At 37.2% G+C, this 16,111-nt stretch overlaps 1 protein-coding gene across 1 annotated transcript in view; it reads left to right on the forward strand.

Moving 5' to 3' along the window:
* Positions 1-10,808, forward strand: part of uxs1 (UDP-glucuronate decarboxylase 1) — a 114,601-nt gene extending 103,793 nt beyond the window's left edge. The window contains exons 14-15 of the mRNA XM_061879286.1: positions 1,723-1,826; positions 10,272-10,808. Of these exons, the coding sequence (XP_061735270.1) occupies positions 1,723-1,826; positions 10,272-10,403 (236 nt within the window). The 3' untranslated portion in view covers positions 10,404-10,808. The remainder of the gene's footprint in view (positions 1-1,722; positions 1,827-10,271) is intronic.
* Positions 10,809-16,111: the final 5,303 nt, after the last annotated feature.

The raw sequence follows: 16,111 nt of genomic DNA on the forward strand, positions 1-16,111 counted from the left end.
GAGAAGTGTGAGATACTTTTTTTGTTGCCTTGTTTGTATTTGATTTTATTAAATTTAGGGGTTTAGACCAAGAGACAACAACAATAAAAACAGCAACAGAACAACATCAGCAAATATGATATGTATGCCTGCGCCCGCCCGCAATAGCCCAACTCTGCAGAGTCCACACCGACAACCCCTTTCAAAACCTGCACAGCCCTCATTCTCTACGTGAACACTATATCCGAGCTGCCCATAAGGCAATGTGTTCACATAAGTCCAAACCGGGTATTTACGCATCTTAAAGGGGACTAAAGCCAACGCATTCCACCCACAGGCCGGCACCCAAGCCAGCCAGCAAGCCAACAGGCTCCCACAATTCCATTCCACTTCTCTTTAAAAAGAAGTGATTAAAAAGTTTAGAGCTCTGTGTTTGTATTTATTGTTTCTGCAATCAACAGCATGCAAACTCAAAGACAAGTTAGAAGATTGCAACAAATGGCCATTATAGTGCAGGGAGAACGCTTCAATAGTAATTAAAACTAAAAACAAAAAATTGATTTCCTAAAGGTAATGATAATAAAGATTTGGTGTTCCAAATGCACTTTAAAGATTTTTGCAACTAGCAACATACACTCTGTCTAGAAAGAAGTAGCAGATCGCAATGAATGTTTTTGGCAGGGGGAAATTTTTCTTGAAAGAAACTTTTTTCAAAAATCATGTAATGTTGTATTCGTCTTTTGGATTTACCTTTTTTGCAGTCAGCAGTAATGCACTCTGAGAATAAGGCAGTAGATGGCCTTTAGATGATGGGGAACGCCTCTTTTGTTACATCTGACTGTGCTAACAAAAATAATGGCCCCTAAAAAGATAGCTTACATTTTTCCTGTTATTATTGTATTTGAAGAATCAATTCCTAAATAAAATTTGTACTGATTGAATGTTGCATCCTTGGTACACTTTCTCTTGCTATTGTATTGCTTGCTATTTTATTTCAAAATTGCATTTTTGTGACTGTTTTATTAATATTTCAAGTTTAAACTGTCCAATGTTGTTTATTATGAAGACAGAAAAATTAGTTACAATTGTATTTTGTAACACAACTGAGACATTTCCATTAAATGCAGATCGGATCGCAACGTGATTAATCAATTTAAAACCTCTTCAGACTTATGTACTTGTGTTACACCACATTTTAAACATTAAATTGCTTTATAAAGCCACCACATTTTAAACATTAAATTGCTTTATAAAGCCACTTGGGTGATGGGTCAAATGCAGAGAATAATTTTGCCACCCCTAGTGTGTGTGTGTGACAATCATTGGTACTTTAACTTTAATATACTTTATGTCCATCTTTTGATCTGCCTGTAGTAAATATGAATGGAATTACCTAAATGGAGGGATTTTCTCAACAATTTTGAGGTGAGATTAAAAAAAGATTAATGAGTTACAGATCATAATTTCTCTTTTATTTTAATCACGTCAGCACTGTTCTTTAAAAATTACATCACTGTTCCTATTGTTGTTTCTGAGGCAGCGAGTACATTTCTATAGTGACTAAAATCCCCAAAACAGAATATGAATTACCCAAAGTATAAGTATATTTTCCTGATATTAGGAATAGAAGGACAATACCATTTGTAAACGCATCGTTGGGTTTTTATATAAATACATTTTATCGTATGTTCTCATGGAAACCTTTAAATCTTCAATCTCAGTCCATTCTGTCCACTCCCACAGTGAGCCAAAGTCATATCCAGTTCCTACCCGAGGCCCAGGATGACCCACAGAGGCGAAGACCCGACATTCGAAAAGCCAAAACGATGCTCGGCTGGGAGCCAGTGGTATGGAACACACACAAACATATTGATACACTTTTTCTTATTGCATTTATATGTATACAGGATTTTTGTGGGTCATTAAAAGTAATTAAAATTGATTTTTCAAAAATTAGGGCCTTAAATGATATTAAAAAGCATTTAAAAAAAATCATGGAATTGTACACCTGGGCTGATAGTAAATTAGTCAATGAATGGAACATCCATCCATTTTTCTACCGCTTATTCCCTTTGGGGTTGCGGGGGGCCCTGGTGCTTATCTCAGCTACAATCGGGCGGAAGGCAATGTACACCCTGGACAAGTCGCCACCTCATCGCGGATTAATGGAACAATGAATGAAATGTCCATGTGTGTTTCTTTTCTTCTTCTCTGGCTTTCAAACTGAATACAAAAGGTTTCAACACCTGATTGTCATGACAGTAGAATTAAATGTACACCCACATCGCCTCGCTAGTCGGAGCTCACTAGTGAAAAGCACAATTGCAAAAAATATGATGGCAATGGAAAAAAAACAGGGTTTATTGCATTGTTATTATTATATATTATGGTTACAGTAGTGTCTAACTTGGCAACAGTTAATCTAAACATTTCAACAATTCAAAATTATCATTGTGGAATGATTAAAATTTTGTCTTTACAGACAATTGTAGGCTATTGACTATAATAGGAATCTGCAGTAGAATATAGGCACTAAATTGTTTTAAGTTGCATTAAAAAGCCATTAAAACATTCAATTAGATTTGCTGATACCTGCAGAAACCCTGTTATAAACCTTCATTTTAGTTAATTAACTGAAGTTGACATAATTTTATGTCCCATATGCACACAGACAAATAAATATATCATTAGAAACCTCCGAGTATTTTCTTAAAACAACATATGAGACAACTTCATTAGCAGCATCAGAAAATTCCAAGTTGCTATCACCACTCAGAAACGTGTTAATTAGCTTTTTCATGTGATGTAAAGCATTTGCTACAATGTGTTAATAACGACAAAAGTTTGAGCAGTATTTGTTTAGTGACTTTACCCAAAAGACATTTTGCATCATTTTAATACAATAAAAAATTCAACATTTAACAGTGACAAAAAAGTAAGTCAGACTCATAAACCGCCTCTAAATGAAAGAAACAATGTTATTTGCATTTTCATTGACTTGGTTTTAAAAAGTGACTGTTCGCTTTGAAGCGTTAAGAGGTCATCATAAATCTCAAAATGAGCTTAGTTTTCAAATGTCTTCTATGTATCAACGTTTGTTTTTTTCTGTAAGTATTGAGTGGGCACTTAATAAGTTGCGCTTGCAAAGACCAGAGCTGCCAACTCTTCTAGATTCTGTAGGAGCCTCACGGGATTTTGCCCATGTCTACCGACATCCCGACTGGGTTTAAACATCTTCAGACACTGATGTTTTTGTGTGGATATGAATTTTTTTTATCTGACCGGACGTTGATTGGGTGACAAGGAGGTTGTCGTTCAACAATGTCCTGATTGTAAAAAAACACATTATTGTCGGCCGTAATCTCGCCAAAATCTCAACATGCAGCTGTCTTCTTTCACATACCGGATCCCCCTCTTTCCTTTTCTTCCTAGTGTGCTTATCCCATCACCAGTGAGGACAAGGCTTCTCATGTAAAAGACTTCACAATTAAAATTAATAAAGTCCATGTCCACACAAACATTTAAAAAAATGCAGATTTCCCCCACCTGGTGTGTGTGTTATGCATATTTTGTAGAATCAGAAGCCTGCAAAACATGGCTGGCTTGGTCCTGCATTATAACACCTCTATTCATCAATGTAGTAACGCATTACATACTCGGCCAATAAAGCTGATTCATATTCTGATATTACATGTACACTGATGTGTACATTGTCTTTGAAACATAGCCCAGAAAACATGAATATTTTTTGCTAGTTGACTGCTGCACAAAATGATAACCTCTATCCTTGTTCATTTTGTGGCACACAGGCCCATTTTTGTGGCCCTTTACTTAACTTCTTTGTTTAGTTTAATTGGAACTAAGCTTCCTTGGCAGGCTAATGGGTAAATATAGTATGCCAATCTTGAATCTGACCAGAAAAAACATTAACAACAATAACGATGCAAACTGAAAAATGACCGCACAACCAAAACACATTAGGCAACACAAAGAGCAACTTTCTGTATGCAAGTGGAAGTATTTGACTGTCTCCCTCGAAACTCAACAGGGTCAAAACATACCATTTTAACATTAAATTGTACATGTATAATGACTTAAGGCCTACCAAAGCTTACTTTCCTTCTATTGTTAGATAAAGATAACACATTTCGTCACATGGTTAAAACCTCAATCTGAAGATAAACTTTGTGCGGCCATTGGTTTAAACCATCCCCGCAGGCACAAGACATTGATTCAACATTGATTATACATAAATATCATTTAAAACTGACTTCGAAACAACGGTTCAAAATAGTTGTATTTGAAAATGGAGACTACTTTGATGTCTAATATTGCATCCACTTTATTGGTTCGGAAATTCCCACATTTCAATGGTCAAAATAATGTCAAAACCTGACATTGAATAAACGTAATCAAAAAGCATATTATTTCAACATTGTGTGTGTGTTGTAGAATGTTGGTTTGGAAATGACGAAAATTCAATGGTCAAATTGTCAGAACCCAACATTGATTAAACGTCATCAAAAAGCATGTTGTTCCAACGTTAAGTTTGAAACCACGGTGAAAACTTGTTAAATTAGGTCTAATGTCCTGTGCCTGCTGGGATAGGACATAATGTTGCACAAATGTTATGGCAAAAACCCAAACCTCCGCTCCCCTCGTGCACTGAAAGGAAATGTGTTCCTGTTATTCATACAATGAAGAAAATACGTTTTTGAACACCCTGCTATTTTGCAAGTTCTCCCACTTAGAAATCATGGAGGGGTCTGAAATGTTCACGGTAGGTACATGTCCACTGTATGAGAGATAACCTAAAGAGAAAAATCCCGAAATTACAATCCATGATTTTTTAACAAGTTTTTCATGTGATACAGCTGAAAATAGGTATTTGAACACATGTCTATCAGCTAGAATTCTGACCCTCAAAGACCTGTTATTCCGCCTTTAAAAGTCCTCCTCCACTCCACTGTATTATCCTGAATCAGATGCACCTGTGTGAGGTTGTTAGCTCCATAAAGACACCTGTCCACCCCATGGAATCAGTAAAACCCAAACATTCAGCATGGCTAAGAGCAAAGAGCTGTCCAAAGATACCAGAGACTAAATTGTACAACTCCACAAGGATGGAAAGGACTAAGAAGAAATTGCCAAGCAGCTTGGTGAAAAAAGGTCCACTGTTGGAGCAATCATTAGAAAATGGAAGAAGCTAAACATGACGGTCAATCTCAATCGGAGTGGAGCCCCATGCAAGATATCACCTTGTGGGGTCCCAATGATGCTAAGAAAGGTGAGGAATCAGCCCAGGACTACACGGCAGGACTTGGTCAATGACCTGAAAAGAGCTGGGACCACTGTTTTCATGGTCACTGTTGGTAATACACTAAGACGTCATGGTTTGAAATCATGCATGGCACGGAAGGTTCCCCTGCTTAAACCAGCACATGTTAAGGCCCGTCTTAAGTTTGCCAATGACTATTTGGATGATCCAGAGGAGTCATGGGAGAAAGTTTTGTGGAGAAATGAGACTAAAATGGACCTTTTTGGTCATAATTCCACATTGCGTGTTTGGAGGAAGAAGAATGATGCGTACCATCCCAAGAACACCATCCCTACTGTGAAGCATGGGGGTGGTAGCATCATGCTTTGGGTGTGTTTTTCTGCTCATGGGACAGGACGACTGTACTGTATTAAGGAGAGGATGACTGCAGCCATGTATTGTGAGATTTTGGCCAAAAACTTCTTTCCCTCAGTCAGATCATTGAAGATGAGTCGTGGCTGGATCTTCCAACATGACAATAACCCAAAGCACACAGCCAGGAAAACCAAGAAGTTGCTTTGTAAGAACCATATCAAGGTTCCAGAGTGGCCTAGCCAGTCTCCATACCTAAATCCAATTGAAAATCTTTGGAGGGAGCTGAAAGTCTGTGTTACTCAGCGACAGCCCAGAAACCTGACTGATCTAGCGAAGATCTGTGTGGAGGAGTGGGCCAAAATCCCTCCTGCAGTCCGTGCAAACCTTGTGAAGAACTACAGGAAACGTTTGACCTCTGTAATTGCAAACAAAGGCTACTCTACCAAATATTAATGTTGGTGTTCAAATACTTATTTTCAGCTTTATTACACAAATAAATTGTTAAAAAAAATCATATATTGTGATTTCTGGAATTTTTTCTCTTTAGGTTATCTTTCATACAGTGGACATGCATCTACCGTGAACATTTCAGACCCCTCCATGATTTCTAAGTGGGAGAACTTGCAAAATAGCAGGGTGTTCAAATACTTATTTTCTTCACTGTATATTATATATAGAAATACTGATTGGAGTGTGGACTTGAGAAGCCCTGTTGACAATTGCCTACTGGAAATGTTGAGTGATTTGACGAATGTTGAGGGAGACAGCACCTTCTTAGAATGGTAAGGAGTCATAGCTGCTGCACTTTCTCCCCTGCAGATAGCGCCGTCAAGCAATTTAAAAAAAAAATCAATTAATTATGATCTGTAGTTATTTGTAATTAATGTATTCTCTAATCTCTAAGCCCTCAACTTTAGGTATTTTTACGTAAATGAATTACATTATTACAGCACCTTGTAAAAAAAAATGTGGAATCATCAGCCTTGAAGGAGGTTCATTCATTCTGTTTAATTTTGTAGGAAAACAGATAACATAACAAGGCAGTAAAATGGTTTATCAAACAAAACAGAAGTCATCATTATGGGTCCACCAGGTGCAGAAGCTAACTCTCCAATCAGCTAAACAGACTCAATAACTCCACAGTGACGTTTTGGTGAATTTACTGATACATTTTTAAAAACTGGAACAATATAAACAGAATCCCATTGTAAGTTGACAACGCTAGCACAGACACTCGTGAACATGTTAGCTAATGCTAACAACGCTCGCTTGATTACATTATGATAGCACATACAATATGCATGAAAAAACACTCCTACAGATATCACAGATGGGTAGGTTTGGTAAGTATAAAACGTTTTATTTCCTTGTAAAACCTACAAACATTGCTTGGAGTTATGAATAAAGAATCTTTATGAAAATAAACACTATGGACTACTACAAGATCAAACTTGTACTTCCGGTTGAAAACACTAAATGGAAGGACAGTGCAGCATCTGCGTTGAACGAACTCGTCCAAAAGATGGCACCTTAGCACAAACTAGGGATGTCCGATAATATCGGATTGCCGATATTATGAGCCAATAAATGCTTCAAAATGTAGTATTGGAAATTATCGGTGTCGGTTTCAAAATTATCTCAAGGATGATCAGTTGAAACAGGATGCCCCTGGCCTCACTTTTGAGCTTTATGGTAAAGGCTGTGAATAGTTATATACAGGTAATTTCTTAGATTTTTTTTGTTTTTTGGGAATAAGCGGTAGAAAAATGGATAGATGGATATATATAAATTTGCAAAAAATTATAAAAAAAGGGGGTTTCCACGTTGTCATTTTGGGGTATTGTGTGTAGAAATTTTTGAAGATGCAATGAATGTATTGCATTTTGGAATAACGATGTAACATAACAAAATGTGGAAAAGTGAAGCGCTTAGAATACTTTCAGAATACGCTGTAGCTGATATTTTTTAACAGATTGTTAATCATTGAACATTACTATTATTTTTCAATGAAAACCAAAAGGATGTCCACACTTACTGATTGAAAAACAAGAAAAATATTGTTTGGGTGTATTTGTCCTATTTAATCACCAAATGGCGCCAGAAAACAATAAGCATAATTCTCAGAGCTTTGATGAGCGTAAACGTGTTAAACTTCCATTATAGTGCTGAAATGCAATGATACTTTTGGGGGGCAGTTATATGTAGCATGACAGATATTTATAAAAGACTTGTGTGAACGTAATATAGTCAACCAAGCCTGTTTACTTTCTCTCTCATCCAGCTCAGTAGGCACTGTAAAAAATATTTTTTGTCTAATTGTCCACTGTATCAAATCAATATTGTCACAAATTACTGACTTATTCAAGGCTGTAAATACCTAAACTCAAATTCCACTCCCAACTTTATTTTTAATTTTTTCTAAATACTGCATATTTTGTATTTTCCCATGATAAAATAAAATCTGATAAAGATAGATCAGAAGTTGTTAAAAGATTTAAAGTTAAAAAAAATACATAAATGTATTGCTGACTTATGACACTTTCATGAGTGGATCCCTTATGGGTCATAAGATTCTGTGTATAGTCCATCTAAAGGTTGCACAAGGGTTAACACAATAGCACATATGCTAATTATGACTAATTAACGGCATGATATTTTGACAACCCTAATCAAAGCACTTTCAATTTAAGTTGTCAAATTATGCAGCGAATCAAAATCTGCGACTCGGTGGGGATCCACTGTAGTCCATTTTGGCACCAAGGCTTTTTCATGGGAAGTGATAGATAGATAGATAGATAGATAGATAGATAGATAGATAGATAGATAGATAGAAACCCCTTTTCCATATGAGTTGGGAAATTACGATGGATTTATATAAAATCGGAATACAATGATTTGCAAATCGTTTTCAACCCATATTCAATTGAATGCACTACAAAGACAACATATTTGATGTTCAGACTCATAAACTTTATTTATTTATTTTGCAAATAATAATTAACTTAGAATTTCATGGCTGCAATACGTGCCAAAGTAGTTGGGAAAGGGCATGTTCACCACTGTGTTACATCACCTTTTCTTTTAACAACTCTCAATAAACGTTTGGGAACTGAGGAAACTAATTGTTGAAGCTTTGAAAGTGGAAATCTTTCTCCCATTCTTGTTTTATGTAGAGCTTCAGTCGTTCAGCAGTCCGGGGTCTCCGCTGTCGTATTTAACGCTTCATAATGGGCCACACATATTCGATGGGAGACAGGTCTGGACTGCAGGCGGGTTAGGAAAGTACCCGCACTCTTTTACTACGAAGCCACGCTGTTGTAACACGTGCTGAATGTGGCTTGGCATTGTCTTCCTGAAATAAGCAGGGGTGTCCATGAAAAAGACGGCGCTTATATGGCAGCATACGTTGTTCCAAAACCTGTATGTACCTTTCAGCATTAATGGTGCCTTCAAAGATGTGTAAGTTACCCATTCCTTGGGCACTAATGCACCCCCATACCGTCGATAACAGTCTGGATGGTTCGCTTCCACTTTGGTCCGGATGACACGATGTCGAATATTTCCAAAACCAATTTGAAATGTGGAGTCATCAGACCACAGAACACTTTTCCACTCTGCATCAGTCCATCTTAGATGATCACGGGCCCAGAAAAGCAGGCGGCGTTTCTGGATGTTGTTGATAAATGGCTTTCGCTTTGCATAGTAGAGCTTTAACTTGCACTTACAGATGTAGCGACAAACTGTATTTAGTGACAGTGGTTTTCTGAAGTGTTCCTGAGCCCATGAGGTGATATCCTTTAGAGATTGATGTGCCATCCGAGGGATCGAAGGTCAAGGTCATTCAATGTTGGTTTCTGGCCATGCCGCTTACGTGGCGTGATTTCTCCAGATTCTGTGAACCTTTTAATGATATTATGGACCGTAGATTTTGAAATCCCTAAATTTCATGCAATTGCACTTTGAGAAACGTTGTTCTTAAACTGTTTGACTATTTGCTCACGCTGTTGTGGACAAAGGGGTGTACCTCGCCCCATCCTTTCTTGTGAAAGACTGAGCGTTTTTTGGGAAGCTGTTTTTATACCCAATCATGGCACCCACTTGTTGCCAATTAGCCTGCACACAAGTGAGATGTTCCAAATAAGTGTTTGATGAGCATTCCTCAACTTTATGAGTATTTATTGCCACCTTTCCCAACTTCTTTGTCACATGTTGCTGGCATCAAATTCTAAAGTTTATGGTTTTTTGCAAAAAAGGTTTATCAGTTTGAACATCGAATATGTTGTCTTTGTAGCATATTCAACTGAATATGGGTTGAAAATGATTTGCAAATCATTGTATTCCGTTTATATTTGCGTCAAAAACAAATTTCCAACCCATATGCAAAACGGGGTTTGTAGATAGTACTTTATTGATTTCTTCAGGAGAGTTCTCTCAGGAAAATTAAATTTCCAGCAGCAGTGTACAGATTTGAGATATAATTTAAAAAGTAAATACTAAATAATGGGGTTATGTTAGTGTTTTGCATCCCCCGTCATCCTAGTACGCAGCCCCCTTCCCCCCAGAGAGGAGTTGTACTGTATGATAATTTAGACACAACCTCCATGTAGTCAAATCAAAATATGAATGTGTTTTTGTGTGTGTGTGTTTGTTTTTGTGACAGGTGCCCCTGGAAGAGGGTCTGAACAAAACCATCCAGTACTTCAGCAGGGAACTGGAGCACCAGGCCAACAACCAGTACATTCCCAAACCCAAAGCGGCCCGCATGAAGAAAGGTCGACCTAGACACAACTAAACACGCGGACCTATGTTTTTGCCAAGGTGCATTCTGGGATATTTATTTTGGAGAAGAAGAAGACTTTTGATTGTCCTGTTGCCTTGATGAAGAGCTGCAAGTTGCACTGTAAGGCGCCAAAACAAGCCTGAATCCGATTATTTAAAACACAGCCTATGCTATCTTTTTTTTTTGGTTTGTTTTGGGTTGAATTTGTACTTCCGCTATTTAAATCTCTTGCAGCGCTTCAGTGCTTTGTGTTCTTCTTAATAGATTTATTTGGAGACGAGACGATTAGCACGTTTCCTGGCGAAAGAGAGACTGTCACTGTGACATCGTTGCTTCACTTTGGGGAACAGCTCACGTCAGGATGTGCATTATGCGTATCAGGTGATGATGCTATTTTAATAAAAATATTTACAAGAACTCGCCATAGTAAGGAACATGTGTACAACCATGTATTTCTGTTCATTTAGTTTATTAATCAAAAAATGTCGATGTGCTTTACATGATTAGGATCAACAGTGATGGAGCAACAAATATTTTACATTTTTATAATTAAAATGTAAGTCATAATTGTTTATAATTATCAATTATATCTACAGTGTACATATATATATATATATATATATATATATATATATATATATATATATATATATATATATATATATATATATATATATATATATGTGTGTACGTGTGTACGTGTTTGTGTGTGTATATATATATATATGTATATATATGTGTACGTGTTTGTGTGTGTATATATATATATATATGTATGTGTGTATGTATATATGTACAGTATGTATATATATATATATGTGTATATTTATATATTTGTATGTATGTATATATATTTGTGTGTGCGTGTATATGTAAGTATGTGTATATATATATATATACACAGTACATATGTGTGTATATATGACTATATACATATATCCATCATCCATATATATATATATATATATATATATATATATATATATGTATCTGTGTGTATACATATATATGTGTATATATATATATATATATATATATATATATACATATAATGGAAAATAATTTCGCCTCACCTTATGTGTGTGTGACAATCATTGGTACTTTAACTTAATATATGTGTGTGTATATATATATATATATATATATATATATATATATATATATATACATATACATATACGTGTATGTATGTGTGTGTGTGTGTATATATATATATATATACATATGTATATGAACATGTATGTGTGTGTGTATATATATATATATATCTATATATATATATATATATACATATGTATATACATTAGGGGTGTAACGGTACACAAAAACGTACCTCGGTTTAGAGGTCACGGTTCGGTTCATTTTCGGTACAGTAAGAAAACAACAAAATATAATTTCTTGGGTTATTTACCAAATTTGCAAAATCTTCCACCAAAAATATGTTTCTTACTGGAATATTTGATGTGAAGCAATCGGAACCTTAGGTCAATAATTCATCATAACGTTGATTTCGATTCAATATTATTTTTTTTAGCAATGACAGTTTAAAAGCAAAATAAACAGCTTTGTTTTATTAGTCAACATTGAAACTTTTTGTAAATTACATTTAACCTTCAAGCTTTTTTATTTCACTTTTGATATGTTTTTGTTCACTTTAATAGTATTTTTAGAATGTGCCGTGGGCCTTTAAAACATTAGCTGTGGGCCGCAAATGGCCTCCGGGGCACACTTTTGACACCCCTACTATTGATAATAAAAAATTTAATCTGATAAATCAATGGATAAAAAGCCAAGCCTGGAGACGCATGCACATTTATCATAACTCTCTTGCTTTCTGCCCCTCCCTCACGAATGTTGTTGTGCGCACAATGTTTTTTTTTGTTGTTTTTTTGTTTTGTTTTGTTTTTTAAACCCATTCTTAAAGGCCTACTGAAACCCACTACTACTGACCACGCAGTCTGATAGTTTATATATCAATGATGAAATATTAACATTGCAACACATGCCAATACGGCCGGCTTAGTTTACTAAATTGCAATTTTAAATTTCCCACGAAGTTTCCTGTTGAAAACGTCGCGGAATGATGACACTTATGTTGACGCGTGCTTGTGACGTTATTGGTTGTAGCGGACATTTTATCCCAGCACCACTCACGGCTAAAAGTCGTCCGATTTAATCCCATAATTACACAGTAGTCTGGACCTCTGTGTTGCTGAATCTTTTGCAATTTGTTCAATTAATAATGGATACTACAAAGAAGTATGCATTTGGTGGAACGCGGTGTATTTCGGCCGGCTGTAGCAACACAAACACAGCCGGTGTTTCTTTGTTTGTTGTGAAGCTTTACTATGGAACAGAGCGGTCAAGCGAACATGTTTCTCTACCACATGTCAACCGGCAGGTTTCGGTGTGAAAATTGTGGTAATAAGTCGGCTCTTACCGTAAACATGAGTGGAGCTTGTGTCGTTCCTCCTGCAGCTGTCAAAGAGGCAGCTGCGACTTTCTTGGCTCCTCCATGGCTTCACTCAGAGACACTGGCGGTCACCACACCCCTCTGACTTTCAGGTATGACTTTATAATCCGACTAAAACACTATTAACACAATAAGCAGATATGGGATTTTCCAGAAATATCCCAGTAAATGTGTTTTATAACATCTGAATCGCTCCTGCCCTCGTCTTTTCTTTTTTTTCTTCTAGTCCTTCACTCTAACTTTCTTCATCCAGGAATCTTTCAGCTTCTCTCCAATTAATGGGCAAATTGTCGCTTTCTCGGTCAGAATTGCTCGCGCTGCTGGTGGCTATGATTGTAAACAATGTGCGGATGTGAGGAGCCCTCACACATCGGCTTCTACTTCCGGTAAAGGCAAGGATTTTTTATTAGCGACTAAAAGGTGCAAACTTTATCGTAGATGTTCTCTACTAAATCCTTTCAGCAAAAATATGGCAATATCGCGAAATGATCAAGTATGACACATAGAATGGACCTGCTATCCCCGTTTAAATAAGAAAATCTCATTTCAGTAGGCCTTTAATGTGTATATATATATATATATATATGTGTATATATATATATATATATATATATATATATACAAGTATATATATATAAATGTATATATATGTATTTATGTGTATTTATATATGTATGTGTATATAACAGTACGTATATTTGTATGTGTGTCTGTATATATATATATATATATATATATATATATAAAGTTGATTGTTTTTTGTCTGTCTCTAACCCTTATGCTTTGTTTTTCAAAATGAGATACCATTAATTTAAAAGGAAAGTGAAGAGAAAGATTTCGGACTTTGTTTTTTAAAATAAAAGACCACACAGAATACAGTGAAAAATAAGTAATACAACATAAAAGCCCCCTATAGAGTTAGTTCCTAAAATAGAATATTCAATAAAAATACATGTATAACTACTTTGATGTTAATTTGAAGTTCTCTCTGTCCTGTTTTAGCTACTCATTTAAATGGGAACTTTGTTTTTTCAGATTGAAAGACCATACAGAATACTATAACAATTGGTAAAAAAAAAATGTGTTCACTTGGTCTGTTAAATGGGAAGTAATCTAATTGAGAGGAAAAATATCAGATTTTTTCATGATAAAAGACCATACAACTCCAAGTTTTAAAAAAACAAAACACATTTTAAGTCTATTATTTTAATTCTATCAGCTGTTATTTACCAGTACAATTCATCATGGTCATATATTAACTACCTGTAAAACCCTACAAAAAATGGTATACAAAATAGGGTTCAATCCTCAGGGTCTTTTTCTGTGGAGTTTGCCTGTTCTCCCTGTGACTGCGTGGGTTCCCTCCGGGTACTCCGGCTTCCTCCCACCTCCAAAGACATGCACCTGGGGATAGGTTGATTGGCATCACTAAATGGTCCCTAGTGTGTGAAAGTGAGTGTGAATGTTGTCTGTCTATCTGTGTTGGCCCTGCCATGAGTCGGCAACTCTGGTGTACCCTGCCTTCCGCCCGAGTGCAGCTGGGATATGCTCCAGCAACCCCGAAAGGGACAAGCGGTAGAAAATGGACGAATAGTTGCAATACATTGTAAAACAAAATGTTTTAAGCACTCGATGTACAATGCTAAGTGATATTGTTGGACTTTTTCAAACACAATAAACCGGGAAAAAAACATTAAGGCATAGGAATGTTTCAAAATAAAATACTTTTTTGTCAGTTCCGTCTGTTTTGAGTAGAAAGTTGAAGAAACTCTGGACTTCTAGGAAAGCATGTTTATTTATTGTTGTTCAAAAACAATGAAGGCCTACTGAAATGAGATGTTCTTATTTAATCGGGGATAGGAGGTCCATTCTATGTGTCATACTTGATCATTTCGCCATATTGCCATATTTTTGCTGAAAGGATTTAGTAGAGAACATCGACGATAAAGTTCGCAACTTTTGGTCGCTAATAAAAAAGCCTTTGCTTTACTGGAAGTAGCAGATGATGACGTCACAAGGGTGAGGGCTCCCCACGTCATCACATTGTTTTTTTAATGTGAGCCTCCAACAGCAAGAGCTATTCGGACCGAGAAAGCGACAATTTCCCCATTAATTTGAGCGAGGATGAAAGATTTGTGGATGATGATAGCGAAGGACTAAAAAAAAAAAAAAAAAAAAGGCGATTGCATTGGGACAGATTCAGGTGTTTTTAGACACATTTACTAGGATAATTCTGGCAAATCCCTTATCTTTCTATTGTGTTGTTAGTGTTTTAGTGAGATTAAATAGTACCTGATAGTCGGAGGGGTGTGTCCACAGGTGTCTTGACGCCAGGGAAGTCGACGGCAGCTGCATGGACGGCGCAAGCTCAGCTGATCTCCGGTAAGAGGCGACTTTTTACCACAATTTTCTCACCGAACCCTGCCGGTTGACAAGTGGTCGGGAACCATGATCGCTTCCATAGTAAAGCGTCACCTCCGGGAATTTTAAACAAGGAAACACCGTGTGTTTGTGTGGCTAAAGGCTAAAGCTTCCCACCTCCATCTTTCTACTTTGACTTCTCCATTATTAATTGAACAAACTGCAAAAGATTCAGCAACACAGATGTCCAGAATACTGTTTAATTGCACGATGAAAAGGGTATCGATCCGTTGTGGTGAAGAAGGAGCTGAGCCGAAAGGCAAAGCTCTCAATTTACCGGTCGATCTACGTTCCCATCCTCACCTATGGACATGAGCTTTGGATCATGACCGAAAGGATAAGATCACGGGTACAAGCGGCCGAAATGAGTTTCCTCCGCCGGGTGGCGGGGCTCTCCCTTAGAGATAGGGTGAGAAGCTCTGCCATCCGGGAGGAGCTCAAAGTAAAACCGCTGCTCCTCCACATCGAGAGGAGCCAGATGAGGTGGTTCGGGCATCTGGTCAGGATGCCACCCGAACGCCTCCCTAGGGAGGTGTTTAGGGCACGTCCAACCGGTAGGAGGCCACGGGGAAGACCCAGGACACGTTGGGAAGACTATGTCTCCCGGCTGGCCTGGGAACGCCTCGGGATCCCCCGGGAAGAGCTAGACGAAGTGGCTGGGGAGAGGGAAGTCTGGGTTTCCCTGCTTAGGCTGCTGCCCCCGCGACCCGACCTCGGATAAGCGGAAGAAAATGGATGGATGGATGGATGCACGATGAAAAGAGGCGACTTTTAGCCGCAAATGGTGCTGCGCTATGTCCCCTCCAACCCGGGGCGTCACGCGCAC

This window comes from Nerophis ophidion, linkage group LG19 (genome assembly GCF_033978795.1).
Source record: "Nerophis ophidion isolate RoL-2023_Sa linkage group LG19, RoL_Noph_v1.0, whole genome shotgun sequence".
Taxonomy (NCBI): domain Eukaryota; kingdom Metazoa; phylum Chordata; class Actinopteri; order Syngnathiformes; family Syngnathidae; genus Nerophis; species Nerophis ophidion.